At 39.0% G+C, this 24,729-nt stretch overlaps 1 protein-coding gene across 2 annotated transcripts in view; it reads right to left on the bottom strand.

The window, feature by feature from the left end:
• Positions 1-24,729, bottom strand: part of CARMIL1 (capping protein regulator and myosin 1 linker 1) — a 511,281-nt gene that overhangs the window by 165,312 nt on the left and 321,240 nt on the right. For both annotated transcript variants that reach the window (XM_029590792.1, XM_029590793.1), the window contains exons 18-21: positions 10,413-10,494; positions 8,813-8,912; positions 8,659-8,713; positions 1,595-1,767 (exon numbers count right to left, since the gene is read on the bottom strand). In XM_029590792.1, the coding sequence (XP_029446652.1) occupies positions 1,595-1,767; positions 8,659-8,713; positions 8,813-8,912; positions 10,413-10,494 (410 nt within the window). The remainder of the gene's footprint in view (positions 1-1,594; positions 1,768-8,658; positions 8,714-8,812; positions 8,913-10,412; positions 10,495-24,729) is intronic.

The following is a 24,729-nucleotide window of genomic DNA, read 5'->3' as shown; positions in this document are numbered from 1 at the left end:
CCTGAATGGGTCATAATTCTGCTCATGTCCAGGCTGGAGATTTCTACAAGAAGCAATTAAGATAATAAAACAATGAGGGAGATTAACAAAATTTCTCTTTATTGCTAAACTGGCCCAGGCTCATAATAAGCCTCATGAGATCTTTCAAACTGTTCATGGCCTATGTGAGTCCTGGCAAAGCAAAGGGTTGAATCTATATCGTACAGAAGATGGGCCCATCTGCAAATGACCTTGCTCTGTATTTTAGTAAGGTTGCGGATATTAGAAAATCCTTGGAGAAGAGTAAGAGCGTTTGCCCTTGCAGGTTCCTTGCTGGAGGGTTGGAAGCAACTTGAGCTAGAAGGCCCTAAGATTTTTCAGCCATTTTGCCCCCTTTCTCTTAAAGAGTTAAACTACTGTCTGAGGCTTAGTGCCTTTCCCCTTAATGTAGTCCCTGCTAGACTAATTAAAGAAGCTAAATTGGAATTATTATTCTCCTTTTTATTTATGGGAAATTCACCACTGGGGGATTGGCTCCCATAGAGTTTAAAGAAAACTGATTTTTCCAGTTAAGGAATCATTCCCTAAATAGCCAGAACTGCAATAGCTACAGATCTACTTAGTGCCCACCTTTTGTGGGTAAAATAATAGAAAGATTTGTTACTTCCCAGTTATCTGTGCTTTTAGATGACATTAAGGCTTTGGCCCTTGATCAGTCTGGGTTCCGTGCTGGTGTTAGGAGAGAAACTATGTTATTGATTGTACTGGATGAGTTGCAAAGGGATTTGACTTTCGGGCATGGCAGTGTGTTTGCCGCACTAGATCTTGTGGTTGCTTTAGACATAGAGGATGACTGTATCTTATCATCAAGCTTAAATAACCATGGGTGATGGCGTTGAGCTCTAGGTAACCTCACTGTTCTGCCTGATCAGTTCAACCACCGAACACTATCTTAAACTTCTTCCCATACCATGCTTTCTCTAGTGCATTACACAAATGCACAAGATATCTATGCCCTAAGCTTTTAAAGTGTGACATTTGTTGGCTTGACATTTTGTTTTTCTAAAAATAAAATGCGTGGTGCAACCTGTTTACGGAGTACAAACTGAACTTACTTTCCACTACCATGTTTATATACTCTACAAAATATTCTACAGCATTTATTGACTGACATGCATGCTTTCTCCCCTACCACTAAATGGGTCATATAAAGCTGATCCATCCCTGATCCTGTGGCAACCTTGGACATTAGACCTTGCAACTGAAGTGACATGCTGTAATGATCATGTAAAAGTACCAAGTCATGTTGTACTTTAATTCTTTATTATGTAAATGTGTGTAATAGAACAGTGGCCTCTTTCTTCCAAAACAGTTACATTACTTGCTTCCATGCCTTTTGTCTCTCCAGGTTATGATTGAATGGAACTTAGCTTCGAAGAGAAGGGAGCAAGGAAATGATGGGTGGACACTGGGTGAAGGACCCCACAGTCGTGTCTGGCTGCCTACATTGTGCAATGAATATTAGCAACAAAGCATTACACAAGATAACAAAATCCTAGCAAGAAAAATCTTCTACATAAAATACTAGAGATATTAAAATAATTAGTTTTCTTACCGGAGTTTGGTGTTAATCTGCAAGGCTTTTGCCAGCATTTTTGCCCCCATGTCGCCCATTCCATTTCCGCTTATATCCACCTTGGTGAGAGATGTATTACTTCCCAGTGCATTTATAATTATAGTCACATCAGTCTTCAGCTTGGAGTCTGCTAGGGACAGTGACTGCAAGGGCTGTGGAGTAAGTAGGTTAAAGTAAAAAAAACAATATATATGCTTTTCAACTTCACCTGAATCACACTTAACATTTTGGACCACTGCTAACAATACCAGGTTTATCGTGCATCATTGTAGACAAAATCAAAGATAGAGGCAGTTGAAGGTATTTTACCAGAAGTTCTATCTCTGTTCTGCCCCATCCACAACCCTCCAGAGTTGCTGTTGATTTAAGTTCCATTCTCCACCCCCACCCCCCCCAAAACTAAGTCCCAAGAACTTGAAGTTGCCAGAGATCTTAAGATCATTATAGCTGTCAATTCACATTGTATTTCCTGTCTCCAAAGACTGAATGAACAGGACTGTGATTGGAGTTGCCAGAACTTCTCTTACCTGGTCAATCATCAAAATGCGTTATGGCATTAATGGATGCGTTAACGCCAGAACGCATGCAATAATAATGCTAGCACGTGGCATGAATGCAAATTTTTAAAAGGGGTGGGATCAGAGAGAAGTTAGGGCAGCATTTAGGTAAGTGAGGGGCAATATTGCACGGTTTTAATGCCGAAAATAACCACACCTTTTTTTTGCTGTGTGTGATATGCCTGAAATGGCCATAACACAATTTGTGATAAATTTTTGGGATTGCATTTTGGCCATTTCTGGGCTTGGGAGGGGAGAGGGGATCAAGAAGAGGAGAGGGGAGAGGAGAGGAGAGAAAGAGCACCTCTGGGGAGACCCTCACAGTGTGCAACTATTTATATCTCTAAAGGAGGGCCATCTAATAGACCATCTAACAGGTGTTGGTGGTGGTTTAGGGGTCAGTTTCTCATGTAGAGTGAGACATACGAACAGTACACCTTGGTGAAGATTTGACATCATTTGGAGTGAGGAAAGTCTCACAAAGATGAAATTTTGTACTATGTTATCTCACCCTAGCTTGATGGTACCCTGTTTATAGAGTCCATCAAGCTAGGGTGGGAGAACAGGCTAGAAATGGCATCTTTGTGAGACTTTCCTCACTCCAAATGATGTCAAATCTTCACCAAGGTGTACTGTGTACTTTCGTTTTCTATTTGCCACAAGTATAAAGTAGACATGGACATTTGCATTTGCTATTTTTGTAAGAACCCATAAGATTCCTTCGTAAACAATGTGGCCCTTTACAAAGAGTTTATTCTGTGTGCAGGCAGATGCTATGATCCTTTTTCGCTAAAGCATCCCTTTAAGAGATTGCCAAAATAAACTTGTAAAAGCGGCATTATGAGACTCAGAGGTGAAGGGGAGGAATTTGTAAAGGCTAATGAGGAAAAAGTGAAATTGTTTAACAAATATTTCTATTCAATGTTCCGTGCTGGTGTTAGGATAGAAACTATGGAAGGGACAGAAACAGATGAGCAGGACCATATAAAACGAACACAAATAAAAATCAATTTTCAGAAAAGTGTGTTCACGAGGGGCTAACTAAATTTACAGTAGTTAAAATGATGAAGACGATTTGGCCAGATGGGATACATTCCAGGGTACTAAGGGGAGTTAGAGAAGTCCTGGCATCTCTACTAGCTAACCTTTTCAATGAATCTTTAGAGTTGACAACAGTTCTGGAGGACTGAAGATGGGCAATATGGTGCCTATTCATAAAAGTGGAAGTAAGGAGGCTGGAAACTAGTGTCCAGTTAGTCTGACCTCTGTGGTGAGCAAATTAATGGAATTCCTGCTAAAACAGAGGACAGTGCAATTTCTGGAAACTAATGGATTGCAAGATCCAAGGCAGCATGATTTTACCAGAAGTAGATTTTGTCAGAAAAATCTGATCTATTTATTTGATTGAGTAACCAGCGAGTTGCATGAAGGGAGCGTGCTAGATGTAGAGTACTCAGAATTCAGTAAGGCCTTTGACATGGTTCCTCATGGGCGACTTATAAATAAATTGAGTGCCCTTGGTTTGGAGATCCTGACTGACTGGGTTAGAAACTGGTTGATGGGAAGCGACAAAAGATAGTGGTAAATGGAGTTCACTCCAAGGAAGGGGGGGTGTTACTAGCTGTGTGCTTCAGGAATCGGTACTTAGATTGATTCTTTCAACATTTTCATTATCGACAATGTGGAAGGATTTCCAGGAAATGTTTCTCTTTTTTGCCGATGATACCAAAATCTGCAGAGTAGACCACCAGAAAGGTGTGAAAAACATGAGGAGGAATCTAGCAAAGCTTGAGGAATGGTCTAGAGTCTAGCAGCTAAGATTTAATGCTAAAAAACGCTGAGTAATGCATTTAGGATGCAAAACCCTAAGGGAGAGGTACAGTATGGGAGTAAAATTATTCTAAGCACATCTGGGGGTGATTGTATCTGATGATCTGAAGGTGGCCAAACGAGTGGATAAAGTCAAGCCAGAAAGATGCTTGGCTGCATAGGGAGAGGAATGGTCAGAAGAAATAGGGCAGTGATATTGCTCCTGTATAGGTCCCTGGTGAGACCTCCCTTTGAATACTGTGCACAATTATGGAGACCGCACCTTCAAAAGGATATAAATGGGATGGAGTCAGTCCAGAGGGTGACTACTAAAATGGTCAGTGGTCTTCATTCTAAAGCACTGGTTTCCAACCTGGGTTCTGGGGATCCCCAGAGATCATCCCAGGAATTTTCCAGAAGGGATGTTTAGCTAGGAAGAAAATGAGTAGGCTGCTACCTGTGATTAGTAGAGCTGCTGCCACAGAATAGGAGCATGAGAATGCAGCCTATTATGTCCCAAAACCTTAACCTGCTCTCACCCATTAGAAGCCTCAAACCACACTGCCACATGTTTGGTGAAGGTGGGGAAGACAGAGACTGATAGAAGCCCTCAAGAATCATAAACCCCATCATTGTACTTCGTGAGGATGTGGGGAAGAAAGGGACTGATTGCAGCTGTCAGAATCTTTGCAGCCTCTGCTGCGCATTAAGGAAACAGAGGAAAGCTGGGTTATCACAGTGGTGAGAAACATTTGCCACTACTGCCATGTGTTCTGCCACTGCCCTGACAGAGAGAGAGAAAGAGAGAGAGAGAAAGAGAGAGAGGCGAGCTGCAAGAATGGCTCAAAGGAAGAAATGGGACTGGGGTCGAGAGTATGAGGGGAAAGAGGTGAGAAGGAATGAGACAGAAATGAAGTAAGAAAAGGAGGATAAACAGGGAGCCAGGCATCCATGATTGACCTGATTAAGAGGAGTGAGAATAGATGATAGGCCTATCAGGGGAGATGAAAGGACCCCCAGGAATCATGCTGGACAGAGGTAGAGAGAGAGGGAGAGATGGATGGACGACCACCATGGTCCATAATGATCATGTAGTCTACTATTACTGAGTAGGCGAGCAGCTGAATTTTGCACAAGTTGTAGATTTCTTATTGTAGACTGAGGAAGACAGATGTAGAGTGAGTTACATTAGTCAATATTAGTAAGAATCAGAGACTGAAGTACAGTTCTGAAGTCGTCATGTTCAAGTAGGGGCTTAATGTGCCAAAGAAGACGGAGCTTGTAGTATGAGGTCTGAAGTACTGATTTAATATGTTTCATGTCTAATTTGGGGTCAAAGATAATTCCAAGATTACGAATAGATTGTGAGATTTGGAGTGTAGTATTCTGAAGACAGAAAGTTGTTGGTGAATCAGAAAAAGATGGATTACCAAGAATAATTATTTCTGTTTTTGACAGGTTCAGACAGAGCTTATTGTAGACAGCCACAGTGTTTATCCCATGTCCCTTTGAATTCTTTAACTGTTTTCTTCTTCACCACCTCGTCCAAAAGGGCATTCCAGGCCTCAGCCACCCTCTCCATGAAGAAATATTTCCAATGGAAAAGGTTTGAAGTCCATACATTATTGAAACATTTTAGGTATCTGCAGGTCTGTATCATATCACCCTGCACCTCCTCTCTTCCAGTGTATACATATTCAGATCCTTCAGCCTCTTCTCCTAATTAAAGATTTCCTGAAAAAGTTAAGTCTTAAGCTGCTTTCTAAACTTCACTACATCATTAATCTCTCTTACCTCAGGGGTCAAGGCATTCCAACAAACCGGAGCAAAAATGAAAAATGCTCAACAGGTGCTAAGTAACTGAATGGCTTTGAGAGAGGGAACTAGCAACAGATTTTTCTCACTAGAACATAACGTCCAACTAGGAATATAAGGAATCAATAAAGACTTTAAATAAGCAAGCTCATCATGCTTTAATATCTTAAAAATCAAAACCAATACCTTCAATTTAATTCTTTGTAAGACCGGCAGCCAGTGAAGGAACTTAAAATATAGGAGTATTATATTCATTCCGCCACCTATTACTGATAAGATGGGCATTGGAATTCTGTAAAATCTGCAGTGCCTTTAAACTATAATGTGGCAACCCAAAATATAATGAACTAATCGAATCAATGAATGTTAAATATAGGCCTGTAAAATAGTTCTAAAATCCTCTGTGTGAAGAATAAATTCAACATGCCTCAATAATCTTAACTTGTAGTAAACCCCTCTAAGAAGCTGCTGTAACTGAGCTGTAAAAGATAAAGTGCCATCAAAGAGGATTCCTAGATTTCAAACTGATTCTTTAAAGAAAATGGGATTGTCTAGAACAGAGAAAGTGGAAAAGTTATGATCCCTCCTCTGAATCTACCCAATCTTTTTGGTTACAGCTTACGTCCTTTCAAACACTTGTCCAACAAGCGATGAAAGATCACTTCTCCCATAAAATCAGAGAAATAGGCTATAATTCTAAAGTTCTTTTCACCATTGCCAAAAGACTTACTAACCCTCCCCTTTCCTCCAATTCCCCTCCGGAAAACTTGTCTGCTGAATCTTTTATGATCTCCTTCAATCTTAAGACTAAAAACAATTTCTCCTTTTCTTCAGTCCCATGCTGGTACACAAATCCAACATCTCTTATTTCAGCCTCCTGGGATAAATTTGAGCACATCTCCTTGACTGAGGTTGAACCACTAATTTTGAACTCCAACACCATCATATGTCCCCCTAGTCTCTTTGCTCCCATTTTCTCTAAACTGATCAATTTATCTTTTAGTGAAGGTGTCATTCTCTCCTTACTAAAAAAACCATGATTTGGCCTATTCTCAAGAAGAACAATCTTGACCCGTCTGAACTCGGCAATTATAGGCCCATTTCAAATCTTCCTTTCTTCTCAAAAATACTCGAATCTGCTGCCTTAAAACAATTATATGAACATCTTGAAAAATTTGAGCTCTTAGATCCTCACCAATATGGTTTCAGATGCTTTCTCAATACTGAACTCCTTCTCTTATCTCTCACGGATACTTTGAGGTGGGGAATTGATGCTGGTCATCAGGTTCCTTTTTGTCTCCTTAGACATATCTTCTGCTTTCTGTACCATTGATCATAATATCCTACTTTTCAGTCTTCAGGAATGTGGCCTCTCAGACATAGTTCTAAAGTGGTTCAAATCGTATCTCTCTGATTGTTCCCAAACTATTAAATATTGGAATATCTTTCTCCTCTTCTTCCCCCATTAAAACTGGGATTCCACAGAGTTCTGCTCTCTCTGCCTGTCTCTTCAATATATATTTCTCGCACAGATTTGTAAAATACTTTCTTCTCTTAAATGTAAGAACAGCACAGTACATCTTGGTGAAGATTTGACGTCATTTGGAGTGAGGAAAGTCTCACAAAGATGAAATTTTGTACTATGTTATCTCATCCTAACTTGATGGTACCCTGTTATAGAGTCCATCAAGTTAGGGTAAGAGAACATAGTAGAAATTTCATCTTTTTGAGACTTTTCTCACTTCAAATGACGTCAAATCTTGACCAAGGTGTATTGGACTGTTCGTACGTCTCACTCTACATGTGAAACTGGCCCCTAAACCACCAACACCTCACCTCGACCTATTAGATGGCCCTCCTATAAAGATATAAAACTTAACTACTATGAGGGCCTTGTAGATAGGCTCTCTCTCTCAGCGCAAGATGCAAAAAACTGGGATTATCGCATGGTGCACTAAGTTTACTGCACCACATGATACTACAGATGCGAAGCAGTAAGTTACCGTGTGGTGTGATAATTAAAAAATGTTCATAATCACGCCCCTTTTTGTTATTGCGGGCATTATCAATGTGTTAACACTTTTTGATTAATCTAGCTAATAGTTAGCTACAATTTTGTGAAAGTAATCATTAGTTCACTATGTACTGTTAAAATACCTTATACAATGTTGCTGAAGTCCACTAGTTATTTGCAGAATTAACAGAAAATAGGAAAGACACCACAACCATCCTGTTCTCTGCCCCATAAAAAAAGCATCCTCACTCTTTTCTTTCTCTCATTGCCTACATGAGGCAAATTTCCAGATGTAGCATAACTGACCTGCATGGACATGTTTTGAAGCCCAACACCATACATGTTAAATACCAGTATTCCATCCTTTCCCACCCAGGCAGCATTTTCATCATGGGAAATGTAGTTCACAAGGCTGACAAATTTAACTGGGTAGAAGTGGGGCAACTTGAGGGGTGGGCTTATGACTTAGCCCTTTCGCATTCATTTTCAGCACTGACTGACTAAGTTCAAGAAGGCAACCTCAGTGGCACAAAAGGTTAACTCCAAATTCAGCTGGCCATGTTTGTCCAGATATATTTAAGAGACTTTTCAATCAAAAATCTAGCAGGTTTGGTTCAGCTGATAATTCGCCTAAAAGATAGCCAACAAAAATTAAACTAATTCTTACCCATTCAGCAGATCCTTAAAAATTTACCCCATAGTGAACTGTGCACCTCTGAAAACAATTTTTAGTCCTTTCCTATCTAAAAACTCAGCAACTTACAATTCATGCCATAATAAAGTCCACAAAAACTGCACGGGTGAGTAACACACAAAGAAAGATGAGTAGGACAGAGAAGGTTACTTACTGAATCCTCATCTTGAATCATCTGTACCAAGTTATCCAGGACAGGGGTAAGGTTTCTAGAACACAAAATCAAGATAGGCTAAATCACATCAGCAACTTGCAACATATGAACTTAATCTCCAAATAACGCAACAGGAAGAAAAAAATAAACTAACTTGGATTTCATATTGTTAAAATTTTTGCCCAATGCCAGTTGTCGTATCGACCTGTTTTTGCTCAGCCAGACCACCAAGGTCGAGAGGTCAGTTTCTAGGCCTGTAAAAAAATGCAATGGTATGCATGATCATAACACATTTGAAAAGACAATTTTATTAGTAATGATCGTGTTAACTCAGCTTGTAGCTGAGTACCTGACACCAATATCCCAGTTCATCCATCTCAGTCATGCTTGCTATCAATGCTCTCTCTTAGGCTTTTTCAGGAAAAGCCACCCAAATCCTCTTCCTAGTAGCTGCATAGTAGGAGTTTGAATCCCTCACTTCAAGATTGCTAGAGTATGTGTATTCTTTACATTGTTGAAGTGGAAATTTTTTCCACTTCAGAAAACATACTATTACTATTTACCCAATCTCAATCGATATAAACAGACCAATGGGACAGCTCACAGATCAGTCATGTCATGCCTGTATCTTATAGCCATTGCAGTCTGAAAAGACATCTACTATAGCAAGAGAAGGAAACTACAAACACGGTGATGACAGAAGCACCAACAATGGAGGAAGCTTTGGCTTGTACTGGATACCTTGGAATTTAGTGGTAACAGAGTCAATCACCAGCAACAATTTATTTTGTCATCTTCATTCACATTTCCTTTTTTTAAATTTGAGGGCAGAAATAAAGATCAATAAATTAAAAAATGATGTAAACTGATTTTGGATTAACAATTTACATTTCTTAACTGATTTCCAGGAGCTAACAGATCTGAGGAAGAGAGTGTTAGGCTCCTGAAAGCAAGTCAAGAGATATATTAAGTTAGCCCAATAAAAAGGTATCATGTTATAGAATATTTTTATTGACCTTTATTCCTGCGTATTCATGTGGACTAACATGGCAATTACATCACTTTGAATTCTGGCAAACTCATAGTAATTCCAAATTTTCCCTGGCCCCACAAGAAAACTTTCGGCTTTTAACTGCACATAAATGAGGTCATTCAGTAATAACCCTGTTTGATGGGTGACCCAATAGAAGCTCATTAAATACAAAAAGAGGTCCTATACTGAGTAAGTTAGGGAGCAGGAATGTCACCCAGGTAACTTTATTCACATATCCAGCGAAACAAAGATTGGATATACACACCACTGAATATTACCAGCTAAAGTTATTTGGATAACTTTAGGACAGCTTTCTGTAATGACCAAACTGATAACTTTATCCAGATAGTACTAATATCAGTGCTAAACAACTAACATTAAGCCCCATTCCCAGAAAACCCTCAACACCACTTTTTGTTTTTGTTATCTGGCTAAATTCTGAATGAGTTACCTGAACAAAATTTAAAATTTTTAATAGGGGGAAGAATTTGGGAAACCAAAAGTTTGTCCGGGTAACCTTTTTTTTTTTTTTTTAATATGGACCTCAATGGGAATGCACATAAATTAAAATAGTTGCTGTACACAAGTTAAATAAAGGAAGGTATTTGTCCTGGTACTGCACAAAAATGTTTGACTTACTCAGGGTCTAGTTTATTTGGGAAAAATAACCAGGGCATCACAACATGGACATTTTAATTCTAGCTTTTTAACCAGTACTCACCATTATCTGAAATGTCTAGGCTTGAGATGTTATGAATTTCGGCTATGCAGCCTTCCAGAACCTGTGCTCCCCCTGATCTGAGCTGCACACAAAGAACACATCAACAGTGAGTGCAACAATTTAAACAGCACAAGACAGAAAACTGAATCATCAGGTTTTAGAAAATACTAATCTCCTGCTCTGCATTAAAGAAGGAATAAACTAAAAACAAAATTGTCAAAGTGGAAGTATACCCTAATCCAAACAAAAAAGTCACCCAAGTCTGGGTGATGCCTCTCATGGAAGATATTCATTTTAAAATGGTTTTATGGTATTTTCAGCAGTTTAGGGATCAGATTACATTTTTGCAAAAAAAAAAAAAAAAAGGAGCAGAAAGTCTGTAAATCAGTTTGCTGGCACAATTTTGAAACAGTGCATTTTTTTTTCCTGATGGATACGATTTCCTGCAACTTCTGGAAGAGGAAAAAAAACCCCAAAACCATGGAAACAAAAACCTTGCACCAAAAAAATGTAGGGCAACTTCTGTCCAGTTCTTATATTTAGCCCTTATGGGCACAAGCATCAATGTGCTTTTTGAAGAGGGTTTTGCATGCATGATTTTTCTGAAGCTCTCTCTTTCTTTCCTGATGCAGAAAAATCAAATCCTTGGGCAAAAAATGCACTGCTCTAAAACTGTGCAAGCAAACAGCGATGCTGACTTTTGGCCCCTTTTCTCTGGCCCAGCTATCACCTTGAAGGCTAAATCTTGCCATTAAAGCGGATTGACCGGCGGAGCAGTAGCAGTCAAGTCTGGTTACTAGATCCGACAGCTACAGCCAGTCGGGAAGCTTCGTAATCATGCCCCCATGCCCTGCAGTTTACAACAGATGTCAAAATAACGATGTGAAATCAGGCAGAGATGGGTGAGGGGTGCAGAAAGATCTCCAAGCACCGAAAATATATAGGGAGAGGTGGCACGAAAAACTCAAAAAAAGCACCAGAGAGGAAGGGCCTCCTTAATGCTCTCGTTTGGATTCGAGCACTCAAGAAACATATTTTTCACTGTCATTTGAAGAAACATATGAAAACAAACACATTGTGATATCATAGAGCAATCAGCCATCTGTCATTCCGTCTGCTGTGTTTTCATATTTTGAACAAGTGTTACCTTAAAGTCTGTTAAATTGCACAGTATTTATACACAAAGCAAAGGCAGAACAAACCAACATGTTCCTTCAATATATATATATATTTTTTTTAAGCTGAAATCATTTCCAGGCTACTTTAACTGGCTTTTTCACGAGCTGTGGGAGAAGGGAGAGAACAGTGCGTAGGACCTGACCCAGCAGAAGCTTACAACTAGAACTAGTTTATTATCAAAAGAACAGTAATATTGCCATTTTTAAGACATTCAAGCTGCTAAAACATGAAGTTATATTTGTTTTACTCCAAACTTGCATTTTGTGTTAGAAAAGTACTTTAAGATGCTATCCCTTTAACTACAGTGTTGGTTTAAAAGGTCCTTAAAAAGTAGATTTGGATGTTTTACTAGGAGAAGAAGATATTTTGCTTAAAGGTACCCGAGACCATACTTGTGACATACAAGATAACAAAATCAATGTTATACAAAATAACCAAACTCTCCACAGGACTGCAAGCTCATTTTCAAAAGGAAACCCTTCACGGAGCTTCCCTTTCAAAAACGTGGCCAGCGTGCGGATCACGGGTGCAGTACGCCCGCATCCGTTTGTGCCTGGCGGGCAGCAGGTGCAGAAGGACGCACCAGAAAGGATGCACAGGGACTGATTATATGCGCGCAATTTCCTTCCTCTCCAACTTAACTCTGCCCCATTATTTCGGGCAGGTAAAAGTACACTTGCTGAGAATACCTGCAAGCAAGTTTAGCTGCGTAAATCATTTTGGATTATTGCCCCCTCCCCACACTGTATGAAACAGACAAAATCAGGAGGTAGCATTTCAAAAGACACACATGCACATGCATTCAAAGACTACCAACAGGAAGCCATGGTAGGGAGGGTACTTACACAGTGACCAAGCTAAGGAGAGCAGGAGGGAAGAGTGAAATATATCAGCAAAGAGCAGGTAGAAATAATTACAACATTCATCACAAAATGAGCAATGCTATTTTTTTCCTCAAAGATCAGAAAACTGCAAAAGAATAAATGAATTGCAATGAATTCTTTTAGATAAATGCTTGCTTCAGAGGATGTAAAAAAAAAAAAAAAAATTCTTCCTATAATGTATCCAACAGTAATATATTATCTCCCAAAAATTGTTAATATACAAGGGAAAATGCTATATTGGGAGGCTAGAATGTATTGTATCACAGGGAACTATACTGTTGGTGAACGACTGTTTAAAAAAAAATAAAATAATAATAATGGTGACATGCTTTCTCCGACCACAGGAAAGCATGCTCCCATTCAAGAGTTTGTTAGCCTGCAGCAACATTTGCCATGCTCCTCTCTAGCCATAGTCAAGTCTCACCTTTTTGAGGTTACTACTATCTCAAACTCTGACACTTCCAAGATCGCAATCTTGAAGATTTTAAGCATGTTTAATAAACACATTTCCTGAACCCTCTGGCCTTGTCTGTGTGTCCCCACTAGATTGAAGTGTTGTAGAATGGGAACTCGTAGCACCAGTCTTTTCAAAGTGTTTCATAAAATTTTGTTTCTACTGTCTTACGATACTGGAGTGTTTTTATGTTGCTCATTCCTCAATCACAAGGTCATGGGTGTAATGGACTAGATCTACCCCTACTCCCAAATCATTTTACGTTACAACTCTGTACAGTTTTGGAAACAAACACTGCTGTTGTGGCCCAACATCTTCCTCCTCAGCTCATTTTGACCCGATATATAGCTCTCTAAAACTAGTCAATCCAATAAAAAAATAATCACAAGCAACCTGCTTGTTGGCCTTAATTTCTTAGTATTTGTCAGAAATGGGCACAGCAGATCTACTCCCACCATAAGCGATGTCAAAGTATGCTGGGGTCAGGGAGCCTCCCCCCCAGCGTTCAAACACCTCTCTCCGGACCTCCACTGGCTTGCCCTATCCAGACAGGGCCCCCACCTCTGATTCTTAGCCCATGCCCCCTATCTTGTAATGTCTTTCTTGCAGTGCTAACACGGACTGCTCTCTCTTCTTCATGTTCTTCCATCATTTTTATTCTGCGGCTTGATTTTCTTTTAATTTTAGTAAATTCTTACCAGAGAAACAAAAGGAGGAATAAAAACCCCTGATAGAATCAGACCCCCCTGGTGAAACAGATAAATCACGAGAGGACCCCCAGGAGCGGAGAAACACCAATGCTGGTTTCTTCATGAAAGTTGTCATATTTTGCTCTTCAGCTATTGGCTTCTCTTAAAGTTGGAGTAAGCAAGGATGATTTTTTTTTTAAACTTCATCCATGGATACCTATTAAATCTAAAATGTTTGATTCAGTTTAGCTGTCATTTCTTGTTAAAGAGGGGTTAAATTTGTAAAATATGGTCATAATGTATTCCTCCAATTCAATCTGTGAACCCTAGATTTAATTAATGGGAATGGATCACAAATCACAAGGTTTGGCGTTTACAGATCTCAAATTATAAAAAGCTCACTTCTATAGGGACATTACAATAACTATTTTTCCTCTTACTGGTATTCCTACCTTTTGTCAAGACATTTAGAAGACACTTCAAAACTCAAGACAACATGCATTCCCTTCCTCCCACAACGAAGAAAAATTCATGCTGGAAAACAGTTAACATGCTCCATTGGAATAACCAAATCACCTTTTTTCCAGTGTATAGCTTCCCCCTATACAGGTCGATACATATATGTAAGTGATGTGTGAGTCAAATGCAGGAGTCCAAAGCAGCCACATAATGCTTTCAAGCCAATCTCTTTTGCCTCATTCACTGAGATCTAGAAATTTGTAACCGGCAATGACCAGGGACGGATTGGCCTATCATGCTTTTTTTCCCCTTCAGCTTTCTGGCCAAAGAAAAGAAGGGGGGCTGCTGCGGCCCGAAGAGAAACCTGCAGTGCTATGGCAGAGCCCATCCTGAGCTGGCCCGAAGATGTGCCCCCCCCCCCCCCCCACCTCACCTCCACCTTGCAGGAGCAGCACAGTAGTAGTGGCCTCCTTCCACCTCCCTTCCAGCAGTGAGGAGCAGCGTTGCCATCCAACAGCGGCCAAAGACGAGGCTCAGAAGAAAGTGAGAGGCCTGAAAACTGTTTGTGCATATGCTTGTGCATGTGAGAGATAGACTGCGTGTGTACGAGACACAGTGCGCGTGCCTGGGTGTATGTATGAGAAAGCCTGCAAGTGTGTGTGTAAGAGCCTGCGTGTGTAAGAGAGCCTGCATGTATGCATGAGGCTGCATGAGAGTCTGCATGTGTATGTCAGAGCCTGCATGTGTATGAGAGAGCAAGAGAGCCTACGCATGTGTGAGATTGTATATATATGAGAGAGTGGGAGAGGCTGCACGTGTCTGTGAGAGCCTGTGTGTGTGAGAATAAGAGACTGTATCTGTGTGAGTGAGAGAGCCTGTGTATGTGACAGCATATATGTGAGTGAAAGAGAGCCTGTGGGTGTGACAGTATGTGTATGTGAAGGGGGTAGAGAGAGGATAAAGATTGTGAGGCCCCCTCCCTCAATCTACAACAATCTGTGGGTGACTGGAAATCAAAAGATCCCAGGTATGGAGAGCTAGAGACTTTTAATCCTATTTTAAATTTTTGGGTGTTATTTCATTGGAAATATTTTGTGTTTGGGAAATAGAAAAAATGTTTGAGTCATTTTAATTATTGGATGTTCATTGGCTATTGTCGCTTTGCAATTCTTTTTATTATATGGTTTTAACATTATGAATGATGTTTTATAACTCTTGACTTTATTAATGTTTTATGAGGAATGTTTGTTTGTTTTTCCATTGTTGCACTGCATAATACAGTCAGGCTTGCTGTGGTTCCCAGAGCATGTGTGTGAATGAGAATGAGTGAGCCAATGAGCATTTGTGTGAGCAACAGGACTATTTAAACTAGTGAGCATGTGTGTGAGCGAGAATATAAGGGAGTTTTTGTGAGAGAATGAATATGTATGTTAAATTGTATGTATATATGAAAGAAAGGAGAAAGTTTGTGCATACCTCCTATCCCTGACTGATCCATGACAATCTCAGGGTAATTGGCATCTAAAGTGCCCAGGTATGGAAAGCAGGGGATTTGTTTTTAGTTTACATTATTGGGAGTTTTGAAATATTTTATTAATGCTTGGAAAACTTAAATAATGTTAAATGTTTTTAATTATTGGGTGTTCTATTCATCAGTTTTGAAATATGTATTCTTTTTATGACTATGGTTTTACTATTATGATTGATGGTTTATGTATCTTGATTTTGTTTGATGTTTAATAAGGAATAGTGATTCTATTTTTCACTGTTTTACTGCATACTGAGTCTGTCTTGTTTCAGTTTCCAATTGAGTTTTTGTCTACATATTTCTAGTTTATTTAGATATTTTATATACTGTCATTCCATGTAACATTCATAGCTATAAATCAACAAATAAAGAGGGGTTACAGAGGTAGTATTCATAACAGGATTTCTCATCTATCAAATGAATTTGACTAAAGATCCAGGACATAGGTGAGGATTATAGATAATAAAGTAAAATAACTTTTGCATTTTAATTGGTACATTATATTGATTCTTATATTCTCTCTCTCTCATTAAGTTTATTCTTCATGCTTCAATTAATATCTCTTGTCCTTCTTGTTACTGTAGCTCTCTCCATTCTGATGTTTCTAAGTTAAGTTATAAGCATTTTTGAATAGCCATGTTTCTAGTTCACATTTAAATCTGTCTAGTATCAAACATAGCATCTCAGGTAAGGAATTCCAAAGTTTTGGACCCGCTATGGAAAATACACAATCTCTTTCATTCGTCAGGTGTGCGCTCCTTATTGTGGGAACAGTCAGTAGTCATTTATTTTGAGATCTTAGTGTTCACTGCGGTGTGTATGGTTGTAATGACACACCTATCATACCAGTGTTATTCGAGTGAAGGATTTTGAATATTCATTTTAATACTTTATTTGGGATTGTACTGGTAGCCAGTGCAGTGAGATCAACGAGGGTGTAATGTGACTGAATTTCCTAGTTTCTAACACAAGTCTTGCAGTGACATTTTGTAGTACTTGTAATGATTTTAAGAGATATGCGGGAAGATCAAGCAATAAGAAGTTATAGTTGTCTAGGTTTGAGAAAATTAGAGTTTGCAATACAGTTCGGAAGTCTTTGAGAGTTAATAAAGATTTCAACATATGTAATATACCCAGCTTGGCATATCCTGTCTTGATTAATTTATTGATGTTTTTTTCATAGTAAGGTTCTCATCTAGCTGGATCCCTAAATCCCGTACTTGGACTGAAGGAGTAATTTGAACATTACCCATGTCTAGAGTTGGTGGTTTAGCTATCGAAGAGCTTCTACTTAACCAAATGATTTCAGTCTTTTTGGGGTTTAATGTTAAAGATTAGATAGCTCCTGCTGTATTGTATTCATAGAAGTTGAAAGTGTCGATACTGTTTTCAAATGTTTTGGAGACTGGAATGTAAAACTGTATGTCGTCAGCATACAGGAAGAATGTAATTCCTAAATCCACAAGTAGTTTGCACAATGGGAGCATATAGAGATTGAATAGAGTTGCCGAGAGTGCAGAGTCTTGGGGGACTCCTGTATCAATCTGGAAAGAATCAGATATGTGATTGCTCAGTTTGACTTGGAATGTTCTATTAGATAAGAAGGAAGAGAACCATTTGAGACCACTACCTTCTATCCCAATGTTGCATAGCTGACGGCCAGTAGGATATGGTCCACAGTGTAAAAGGCAGAAGTTAAGACGATTAGCATGAGAAAGTAAGATTCATCCACATCAAATCCTCGTAAAATTGGGTCCATTAACGAGAGGAGTAGTGTCTCAGTTGAACGTTGTTTCCTAAATCCAAATTGATTTGGGAAGAGAATATCTTGGACTTTCAAGTGATTTACAAGTTGGGTTAATACTGCTTTTTCAATAACTTTTGATTGAAAAGGCAGATTAGATATTGGACGATAGTTGTCCCAATCATTGATTCTACCATTTTTATTTTTGGGAATCTGCTTTATCACAGCTTGTTTTAATCCATGTGGTACAATTCCTTCTGATAGAGAACAATTAAGATTGTTGTTGTCGGAGTGATAACATGAAGTACTTGTTTCAAGGAACAATGCTTCTTCTAGTTTGTAAGTTCATTTTTTGCTAATTATGGAGGAAAATTACATTCCTACCATAATCAGTTTCCGTCATGAAAGGCCTTACGAAAAGGTGAAGTCTTGTATCAATCGGGAGCGATCTCTCCTCCCAATTTGAATTACAGCCAATGCTAAACTTATGACACTAACTGTACTATCGCTATCCTTATTTAACGCGCAACCTTTAACTAAAAAACTACCAGTGTTACTGGATCATCTTTCTGAATTCAAGCCGGACATTTGTGGTATAACAGAAACCTGGTTTAAATCCACTGACTGTTCTAGTGAATCAATTACCGCATGATTCATATGACTTTTTTCCATTCCTAGGCCTTCTAAGAAAAAAGGAGGGGGTTTAATGCTATTAGCAAATAACAATTTACATGTAACCCGTCAGAATATCAGCATATCATCTCAATATGAAATAGTTTTTAAATCTAAAATAATTCAAATCTACTTAGTCTATATGCCACCTGGTCTTTTAGAATATAATTGTTCTCAGTTAGTGGAATTGCTATCCATCACAGTTGATCCCAATATCCCTACTATTATATTTGGAGATTTCAACTTACATATGGACGAATTTCCCCTGACTCCTACTTGTGAATTATCATTATCTAGCTTGGAAGATCTGGGTTTCTCTCAGAAGACAAAAACTGCCACACATAAAGCAGGTCATTCTTTAGACCTGTTTATTAATGATGCCTTTGAAATAAAAGATCTGCCTAGTAGTTTACCAGTCCCCTGGTCTGATCATCAATTAATCACATCTTCACTTTGTTTTAACTTCCACCTGTTGAACAACTCACATCTAAGATTGAAATTGAATTTAGAAAACCTTGTAGTACGGACGAGTTGACCGCAACCTTCCTGGAGGCCCCTACTTGTTTAGATACCCCTTTCATATCAAAAGCAGTTAATTCCTGGGGAAAGATTATGTTAAATATTTCTAAAACTCTGTGCCCTACTATTAAGAAATGGATCACTCCATTTGCGAAACAAAGCCCCGTAGTTCACAGCACAATTGAAAATGCTTAAACAAGGCCTTCGTCGCCTTGAAAGTGCTTGGCGTAAACATCGCAATTCTAGTGCATTGACTCAATATAGAAAAGCTTTACATAAGTATAGATCTGTCATTAACACGACTAAGCACAATTTCTATTCTGATAAAATTCAAAAATTTCAATTTAATCCGAAAATCTTATTTTCTTATGTCTCGGATCTTACCAATTCTAAACATTCCTCACAATCTTCGGAAAATTCTAAAGACAAAGCCAATGAATTTGGCAACTTTTTTAAAGACAAGATTTCTTACATTTTAAATAAGGTAGCCAGTACACCTAAACAAGTTATTTCACTTCCTGCAAACCCGTCTGTTAGTTGGTCGTCCTTCGAAACAGTTTCATCCACTGAAATCACGAATATTCTTAAAAAGATGAACCCGGCGTCTCATCCACAAGACACGATTTCAATAAAATCATTTCAGTCTATCCCAGATATAGTTGCCCACTCATTAGCTGATATCAACATTTCCTTGGAAGAAGTTTTATTTCCAGATTCTTTAAAATGTGCAGTTGTCAAACCTCTATTAAAGAAACTGCAGTTAGACCCTGATGATATTGCAAACTTTCGGCCCATATCAATTCTTCCCTTTCTAGCAAAATTGATAGAAAAAGTAGTAAATACACAATTAATGGATTACTTAGAGTGTAATCAGTTGCTCTTTCCTTCCCAATTTGGGTTTTGGAAACTTCATAATACAGAAACTCTTCTCACTTCTCTTTCAGATACCATGTTAAGAGGGCTTGATTATGGCAATTTGTATCTTTTAATTTTACTTGACATCACGGCCGCATTTGATATCAATTATGATTCAATGATAGCCAGACTTCAAGAAATTGGTCTTAAAGAAACTACTTTATTCTGGTTCAAATCATATTTTGTACAACGATTTTTCAAAGTCAAATTAGGGCCTGCAGAATCCGTCAAAGTTCCCCTTAGCTCTGGTGTTCCTCAGGGTTCTTCCCTTTCTCCTACTCTGTTAACATTTACATGGCACCGCTTTGTAAACTTCTGACAGGTCTAGGACCAGTCCACTACATTTATGCGGACGATGTCCAGATCCTTCTACCAATTAAAGACTCACTACATAATACTCTGAAACTTTGGGAAATTTAATTTTGTTCCAATAAACAATTGCTTACCCAAATGTCATTAGCCTTAAATGATTCCAAAATGGAAATTTTGCTCATATGTAACAAAATTACAGAAAAAAATTACATCTACTATTACTTCATGCCTTCCTTCTTACCAAATTAGTCAAGAAGCTAGAGATTTAGGCTGTATTCTAGACAGTGAGCTTAACCTGAAAGCTTTCATCAGAGCCACAATCAAAGAGGGCTTTTATAAACTCCAAATATTGAAGAAATTAAAACCACTGCTTCATAAGAGTGATTTCAGGATGGTCTTACAAGCCTTAGTATTATCAAAACTTGATTATTGTATTGCCCTCCTCTTAGGATTACCCTCAGTAGCAATCCACCCTTTGCAACTTCTGCAAACTGCAGCAGCTTGCCTACTTACCAATTCAATGATATTTGATCATATTACCCCTCATACTGGCTGAGCTACATTGGTTACCAATCCACGCCGGAATTCAATATAAATGTTTAACATTAATTCAAAAAACTATTTATGAAGAGAACACTGATTAGTTAAATGCATTATTGCGTATACATACGCCTGCTCATAACTTAAGATCATCAGGCAAGGCACTGCTTTCAATACCTTCTCCAAAATCTGCTCATTTAAACTCAGTTAGGGAAAGGGCCCTTTCACTGGCTGGTCCAAAATTCTGGAACTCTTTACCGCTCAATATCAGACGAGAAGCAAATATACAATCCTTCAAAAAAAATGTTAAAAACAGTTGTTTGAGCAGACATGTTCTACCAGGTTAATCCTTTGTTACTTACAAACTGGCCCATTATTTGTTAGATAAGAAATGCTTACCTTTAGTGATTTGTCTTATTTAGGTTTAAAAAAACAAACCCCAAAACCCTCTGTATTTTATTATTTTGTAGTTTTTTTGCTTATTTGGATAATTTATACTTATTTTTAGTAATTTCTTATTGGGAAAGTTTACTATTTTGATAATTTATAAGTTAATATGTTTTATCTTTTATATGACTTATTTTATAATTTTAGTTTTTAATTTCTATATAGTAAATTTACTTGCTTTACTGGACCAGGATTAAAGCTTGGTCCTAGTTACATTGTAAACTGACATGAAGTGAAAAACAAATGTTTGGTATATAAAAATGTCAAATAAATAAATACATAAATAAAGGAACTTGCTGGAATTGGGTCACGTTGGTAAGTAGCAGGCTTAATTTTAGCAATGATTCAACCGATTTCAATATTTGTTACTCTGTCGAACGTGGACCATGTAACTAGTCCATGTGAATCTTTAGGTGCTCTTGTTGGAGAACAGATAGGGAATTCAGTTTTTAACCAATTGATTTTATCTAAAAAGCGGCCTTTGAGATGTTATAGTTTCTCAAGATGGAAGATGATGTGTTCTTAATTAGATGTTTATCATCATCAAAGAGCATTTTAGAATTAAAAATTACCCCATGAATCTGGTTAGCATAGTAATCTTTTTTTGCTTTATTGGTTAGTGCACAATATTTTGTTAGGAGAGATTTATATTAAATGGAACTTACTCTGAAGATAGAGTGGTATTAAGCGGAGTGCAGCAAGGATCAGTGTTGGGACCTGTCTTGTTCAATATCTTTGTGAGCGACATTTCAGATGGAATAGAAGGTAAGGTTTGTCTTTTTGCGGATGACACTAAGATCTGCAACAGAGTGGACACACTGGAAGGAGTGGAGAGAATGAGATGGGATTTAAGGAAGCTGGAAGAGTGGTTGAAGATATGGCAGCTGAGATTCAATGCCAAGAAGTGCAGAGTCACGCATATGGGGTGTGGAAAAGAACTGTATTCGATTGGGGGGGGGGGGGGGGTGTGAAGGGCTGATGTGCACGGAGCAGGAGCGAGACCTTGGGGTGATAGTGTCTAATGATCTAAAGTCAGCGAAACAATGTGACAAGGCGATAGCTAAAGCCAGAAGAATGCTGGGCTGTATAGAGAGAGGAATATCTAGTAAGAGAAAGGAAGTGATGATCCCCTTGTACAGGGCCTTGGTGAGACCTCACCTGGAGTACTGTGTTCAGTTCTGGAGACCGCATCTCCAAAGGGACAGAGACAGGATGGAGGTGGTTCAGAGAAGGGCAACCAAAAAGGTGGATGGTCTACATAAATTGACAATGAGGAGAGACTGAAGAACCTAAATATGTACACCCTGGAGGAGAGGAGGAGCAGGGGTGATATGATACATACTTTAAGATACTTGAAAGGCTTTAATGATCCATGGTCAACAACAAACCTTTTACGTTGGAAAAAAAAATCAGCAGAACTAGGGGCCACGATTTGAAGCTCCAGGGAGGAAGACTCAGAACCAAATGTCAGGAAGTATTTCTTCACGGAGAGGGTGGTGGATGCCTGGATGCCCTTCCGGAGGAAGTGGTGAAGACTAAAACTGTGAAGGTTTTCAAGGGGGCATGGGATAAACACTGTGGATCCATAAAGGCTAGAGGATGGGAATGAAGAGAAGAGCCAAGAGGGTGGATTCTGGAGTGGAGGCTAGTACCTGGTAATTACTACCCTTACTCAATAAGCCTTCGCACGGTTAATGCAACTCCAACATTGCTCTCTGCTTCAACGGCAAGGGGAAATGTGGAAAAGAGGATTTGCATTCAGATAACTACCAACAAGGACTGAACTTCACAATCTGGTTAAACAAATAAGCATGGGGGTAGCTTGCTTATTACGGTGGTTACTAGCCTAAACCAATTAAGCCTGAATCATCACTTTGAATCCATAACAGTGTTGCTCTCTACTTCAACGGCAGGGGGAAATGTGGAAAACAGGATTTACATTCAGACTACATCCAACAAGGCATTGATCTGTGCAGTCGGGGTAAATAAGCATCAGGGTAACTTGCTTGATGCAGTGGTTACTACCCTTAACCATTAAGCCTTATGCTCTCCTTTGATGCAACTCCAACATTACTATCTGCATCAGTGACAGGGGAGGGCAGGAAATTTGAATCAAACAGTTACCAACAAGGCTCCTGAACTTTGTGGTTGATGAAACAGATAAGTATGGGAAAATAAGTGTGGGAGCTTGCTGGGCAGACTGGGATGGGTCGATTGGTCTTTTTCTGCTGTCATCATTTCTATATTTTCCTAGCGATTGATTAGAAGATGGGCATTTCCGTCATTGTTTCTCTAATTTTCTAAGGTTCTGTTTAGAGGTATTCTTTTCTTTGTTAATGGTTTTTGTCTGGACCGGACTGAGGTGTTCAGCTATGACATTGATGATCTGATCCCAGGAATCAAATGCTGAGGAGGCATTGGATTGATGTAGTTCAAGGAGCTTATTTTCTAATGATTCTGCAAGTACCTCCGGGTCTATCTTTTTTCTGAAGGTAAAAGTTGAGTTGCAGGTGGTTATTTCTGATTTTATCAGTTGATGATCAGACCAGGGCAATCTGTTGTGAGAGGTATTGATTAGACAGTTACTGGTATTGGCAAATAGGTCTGGAAGATGTCCCGCTTTATGAGTAGCTTTGGAAACAAATTGGAACCATCCCAAAGCTTCCATTGTCTCTAGAAACATTTTACAGGTCATGGTTCTTGTTCTTTTATTTACATGGAGGTTAAAGTCTTTTACAATTAAGGTGGAATCTGGCGATAGAAACATCTTAGCAAATAGTTCAATCAGTGGTGAGCAGTCTTTTTGAAGTAAACCTGGATGACAATAGACCAGCCCTATGCTTAGTTGCAGAGATTTTAGAATTGCCACTTCTTAGGGAGAGTTAATCTCTCCTTTGAAGGTATTAGCTTAAGTTTGTTTTGTTTTTTTGTTTTAACAAATTATTAATAAACTCCCACCTTTTTGTTTGGGTCTGGGAAAATGAAATGCCTCATATTTAGGGTAGGAAATTTGGTTTAAGAGTTCGTGATATTTGTCAGTCAGCCAGGTTTCAGAGATGCAAAATATAGTGGGGTGGGGGGTAAATCCTTTCGCAGGTCATTAATCAAAGGGATTTTTTTTTTTTGACAGAGACTGAACATTTAATAGGAGCAGAGTAAACATTAAGTAGGAAGATATAGTGGAAGAATTAGTACTTATTAGGAAGACCAGGTTTGTGATCTTTCTTTGCTTCTTTCTTGGGGTACTCCTTAGATCTCCAAGTAGACCCCCATCCTAGAATAATCTCAATGGAGCACATCTGATCCATGGTTGTAGTAGTAACATGTAGGGTGCAATGTTAGAGAGCACTTCAGGTCTGCACAAAGGGGTGCACAAAGGGGCAAGCTCCTTCGTGCGTGTGCGTTTTCGGCATTGCCGCCACACTGTTCTGGTCTGGGGTGGTGGGTGGGCAGTCGAGCCGATGCATCGCTGGCGACTTTCTCCTCTCCCTCCTCTTACCAGGGGAGGGGAGCGTCTTGAGCATGCTCTCCATGCTGCCCCCTGGTGCAGGTGGATGTGCCCCATGAGCGGCCAGGCAGGCCGCGTGTCGTCCTCACCGCTGCTGCCCTGTTCTGCTTGGTGGTGGCTGTTATAGTTATACTTTGTCTCTTTATCCTGTATTTGGTGAGAGTCTGTCTGTGTTCTGCATGTGCGATTGAAGTGAGGCAGTCTACTAGCATGAAATTTCAGTGTAGGGATCTATAACAGCTTGTCTTATTCTGTTTTCCTAATATCAGGTATATTGATGTTTTAGGGCCTCGTGTAATATTTGCAGTGTTGCCTTTAAATAGGTAGGGCTCTTACTGTATGAGTGCTGGCAGGTTTTGTATGGGAGATTTACAATATTGTAATTCAGTTTACTTAAAGCTTCCTGTGAGCAAACATGCTTTACAATAGTCCTAATAGCATATGGCTGCAGGTGTCTTTTTTTGCAG

This window comes from Rhinatrema bivittatum, chromosome 2 (genome assembly GCF_901001135.1).
Source record: "Rhinatrema bivittatum chromosome 2, aRhiBiv1.1, whole genome shotgun sequence".
In the NCBI taxonomy this organism is placed as follows: Eukaryota; Metazoa; Chordata; class Amphibia; order Gymnophiona; family Rhinatrematidae; genus Rhinatrema; species Rhinatrema bivittatum.
This window is presented reverse-complemented; position numbering and strand designations above follow the sequence as displayed.